We start from the raw sequence: 4573 nt of genomic DNA, 5'->3' as shown, positions 1-4573 counted from the left end.
ACATCAGGACGGGCACAGAGGACAGCAGGGCTGAGCCGCCTCTGACTGACAAAGGCTTCATTTCCAGTTCGTCCTTTTTTAAACGGAAGCTGTGACGTTTGGTCAGTTTAGGAATTGAAGGAACTTTCTGATCAAAACACAACGGTGAGGGGTTGTCTTAGAGAGCTGCATGATGAGGAGCAGCTTCTGTCATGAACAGGAGTGAATACAAATTAAAGGAAGTTTTCTTGGAGGAGGAGGACAGAGAATCAATAAATGACTTTTAGATCCAACTGCAGAAGTGGTGCTGCACCGTTTATCTCTGAACAAACAGACTCTCAGCTGTTCACCATCCAACAAAGGAAAACGTTAAAAAATACTCTGATAAAACAGACCAGCTACAGTGGAAGATGTACGCAAAGCAGCAGTGAAGGAGAGCCTCACCAGTGAACAAGGGCTCCAGGCTCCCCAGTCTGACAGCACACAGTCCTCGGGGCAGGGCAGCCGGCTGTTGCGAGCACCCAGGGGCATGTCCTCCGGGTCACACAGGTAGTCGTCTACCTGCTCAGAGGGCCCGTCTACAGTGTTGAGCATACACCTGGCCACAGAACGGTTAGAGCAGAGTCAGTCGTCTCAACAACACCTCAGTGTGTGTGGCTGAGTCTCCAGCCATTAAACTGGAAGGCAGTACCAACAATTAGTTAAAGACTGACGAGACACCTGAGAGTCTGGCTGTCTGCTGTCTAACAGTGGGTGTGAAATGCATGCTGAAGTATCGTCGGCCCAAAAGTTCACATCAGTCAGAAACAGCTGTGGACCAAGAGCACCTCTCTGGGCTGAACTGGCTCAGAGTAGAAGAACTTTTAAAAGTCCATGAAGCCACATGAACAGACAAGAACGCAGACTAAGAAAGCAGTTCAGTTCATCTTACCTGACTTTTCTAGTCTGGACACCTTCACCACAGTTTTCCTTCAGATCCACATTGCTGACTTTCCACACGCTCCACGGCTCTGCCACCCACACATACTGTCCACAGTCACTGAGGCAGGGCACCACCTCATAAACCTGGTTCAGACAAACGCCACAGTCACCCGTCTGGGCCACAACAGCACAGGTTCACAATGAACTAAGAACAAGTCTTTAGACTAACATTCAATCAGCTGCCATTTGTCTGGCTTGTTCCAGGACAAGTCCACTGAGAGACAAACACACAGTTTAAGAAATAACTGGAGACTCAGTCTCAAAGCAACTATGAAGGACATAAAGGACATGAAGCAGCATGACACCTACCTGAGCCTGTGGATGGAGTCCAGTCACCAGAGAAAAGAGAGAAACGACAGAAAACAGGTGGTTCAGATTGGTGGACTTACAAAGACAGCAATAACATTTCAAGCATGACTCCCACAGATCAAAGCCAGCCCTGCTTCACCTGGTTGACGTGGTCCAGCTTAGGACATGGTCTACCGCCATTGTAGGGCTTCTCTCTGAGCCACTTGGAGCGAACCTTGACGCCGCTGCCACACGACTTGCTGCAACGCGACCAGTTGGACCACTCGCTGAGTTTGCAGTCAGACGGGCAGGGGATGATGCAGGCCTCCTCAATGTAGCCTGGAACCAGTCACACAACAAAACCGTACCAGTTAACAGCCATGGTCCACCACAGGAGGCCACGCGTGTCATTAGCATGTCACTGATGTGGTAAACTCTCATCTAGAAGCTTTTTTTTATAAAAAAAAAACTTTGAAGGATTCTGTCAGAACAGACTTAAACTCCTGGGGCTCCTGTTACTGGGCAGACACTGTGGTGAAGAGACTACCAACCAGTCCACTCTACGCCTGAGCTGTAGACACCCCGACCAGAACAAGCAGTCTGAGCATTGATCAGTTTAATCAGGAATCACTGTGTGAGATCACAGTATGTGGAGCTAGCTAGCCTGCTGGAGGAGGACATGAGGGAGAATGACTATTCTGATGGTCTGCTTTACAGACCACAGTCACCTCAGGCATGAAACGCTGATTTCAGTTACCCATGTAGTCCCAGAGGGCTGCACAACACTGACAAACAACTGGCAATGAGACATGCTGCAATGTACACTGCTGCCCATACAGTTGGAATAATTGTTGTTTTTAGACACATTCCTCTTTTTATTCCTGTTCATGCACATCAGTAACCACTGTGACCAGGTGGAACCGGTTCTGTGACTGAAGGACATTTACAGAATAATACTGGACATTCTGATGCATGAAATCCCCTCAAATATGTGTTTCCTGTTAAATGACCAAGGTTGAATGACTGAAACTAAACCCTTCATCCTACTGTTCAGTACCTCCAGTTTAGGTTTAACCTGAACACACACTTTGGTTTTTACTGCGATGTGTGTTGTATGTTTATTGTGACATCAGTTAAGTTTTGAGAAGACATAAACTTTATCTATTGAGAATAAATCACACTGTCACAATCATTTCATGATAAGAGGTAAAAAAAAAAAACCCATATCTTATCACAACTTTTTTCACAATAATGTGACATGAAAACGGGAATGCTCACCTGCTGACTGGTATGAAATAATCATTATAAAACTGGGATGAATGAGGTGCAGCTGCATAGAAAACAATATTTAAAAAATAAAATAAAAACCTTAAAAAAAACAACACTTAACTGTGAGGAGAGCAAACAGTTGGTCTCATACAGCCGACCACTGGCACACTGCCTGGAAACAACTTTCTATGCCCTTTACCATCTAAATGAACAGAGCTCTGCATCACACATACAGTGAATCCAGCACATCTCCTGGAGGCAGAACACAGATGAAACTGTACTCAGCACTCTCACTAAACATCTGCTTGTGAACAGACTGCAGTTTCCAGATGTTCCCTGAACGCCTGAATGCAGGCTGGGCTCAGAAAGCCTCAAGTCTGGACTCAGGTACTGCAGCGCAGCACTCTGACAGGTGTGTGACTAAAGTGAAGCAAGACATTTTAACGCCAGATCACCAACACTGAGACCAAGTCATGCTATCCATCTAAAGCGGAGCGTTGTCATCATCAGTACTGTAATCAGTCATGTTCATCTAATGGCAAGAATCCAAAACTGTGATAATCTTCTGTGTTTGCAACCAAACCTTATTTCCAGTGTTTGCTTCTTTCTTTTCTTGTTTCAAGCATCAAAGGAGGCTGTAGCATGATGTCTCTGAGTTAATACAGCACATCCGATGACTGTCAATTACATTATTATTATTAATTATTAATGTAGAATTATATTATAAATTATAAATATAAATGGTAAGTTGTGCATCTCAACCCCTGCCACTGAAAACAGAATAATAAATATGCACAAAATTTAGCATCACTGATCTTTAGCAGTTGTCTGAGGAGCAGGCATTTGCCTTGTTACTCCCACCATACGCATGGCATGACCGAGCAAATCAAACAATCCATCCATCCATCCATCAAACAATCCATCCATCCATCCATCCATCCATCCATCCATCCATCCATCCATCCATCCATCCAACAATTCATCCATCAAACAATCCATNCATCCATCCATCCATCCATCCATCCATCCATCCATCCAACAATTCATCCATCAAACAATCCATCCATCCATCCATCCATCCATCCATCCATCCATTCATCCATCCATCCATCCATCCATCCATCCATCCATCCATCCATCCATCCATCCAACAATTCATCCATTCATCCATTCATCCATCAAACAATCCATCCATCCATCCATCCATGAAACAATCCATCCATCCATCCATCAAACAATCCATCCATCCATTCATCCATCCATCCATTTTCTTCCACTTATCCGGGTCGGGTTGCGGAGGCAGCAGGTCCTTCCAGACCATCCTTTCCCAGCAACGCTTTCCAGCTCTTCCTGATGGCGCTGGTCAAGTTGTTGTAGAATAACTGTACTCCACTTAATGGGAGTCAAGGCCTTTAGAGTCAGAGCTCCAGCTAGAGGTCAGTGGAGGTAACTGGTAGTCTCCAACCAAGTCCAGTTTAGTTTACATTCTAAAACTAGCTGTCATTAATGTTTACATCATCACACTTTCTCTCTCTCTTTCTAGAAGAATCAGATGTTCTCCCCTTTAACGAAACAACAGAACATTGGACAGTCTGGACCAAACAGCTGCCTGCATCCAGACTGAGTAGACTGGTTCTGACATGCTGACATGGAACAGTGGTTTCTTAGTTGAAAAATCATCCAATCATAACCACCAACACTGTTGTTATTCAGAGTTGTTCAGCACACCGTTTAACACAAGGCTGCTAGTGTGTTACCTGTAGGCGACTTCATTCAGTCACTAATGAGATCAAACCCTGCAGTGATAAAAGGTTTACCTGGTCAGAGTTTACACGGAGTCACATGATGACATGATGCCTGAACGGGCTAGTGCAGCTCGTAAACATGCTTGACTAATATGAATTCATTAAATGGCATCTACCACAGAGGTGATTTGGCAGAAACAGGAGTTAAATTACATGGTTCCAGACTAAATCCAGCTGACCTGTGCTGACCATGGCTGAAGTAAGAAGGCCCACTGGAGAGGGTCTACTGACTCACCATGGCTGAAGTAAGA

At 44.9% G+C, this 4573-nt stretch overlaps 1 protein-coding gene across 1 annotated transcript in view; it reads right to left on the bottom strand.

The window, feature by feature from the left end:
• thsd7aa (thrombospondin, type I, domain containing 7Aa) overlaps window positions 1-4573 on the bottom strand; it is a 149222-nt gene that overhangs the window by 28878 nt on the left and 115771 nt on the right. The window contains exons 15-18 of the mRNA XM_008284040.1: window positions 1409-1587; window positions 1270-1275; window positions 911-1044; window positions 424-577 (exon numbers count right to left, since the gene is read on the bottom strand). Coding sequence (XP_008282262.1) covers window positions 424-577; window positions 911-1044; window positions 1270-1275; window positions 1409-1587 — 473 coding nt within the window. The remainder of the gene's footprint in view (window positions 1-423; window positions 578-910; window positions 1045-1269; window positions 1276-1408; window positions 1588-4573) is intronic.

The sequence above is a fragment of the Stegastes partitus genome, unplaced genomic scaffold, assembly GCF_000690725.1.
Source record: "Stegastes partitus isolate 25-593 unplaced genomic scaffold, Stegastes_partitus-1.0.2 Scaffold340, whole genome shotgun sequence".
In the NCBI taxonomy this organism is placed as follows: Eukaryota; Metazoa; Chordata; class Actinopteri; family Pomacentridae; genus Stegastes; species Stegastes partitus.
Note: the sequence above shows the minus strand (reverse complement) of the source record. Positions and strands in the feature narration are given on the sequence as shown.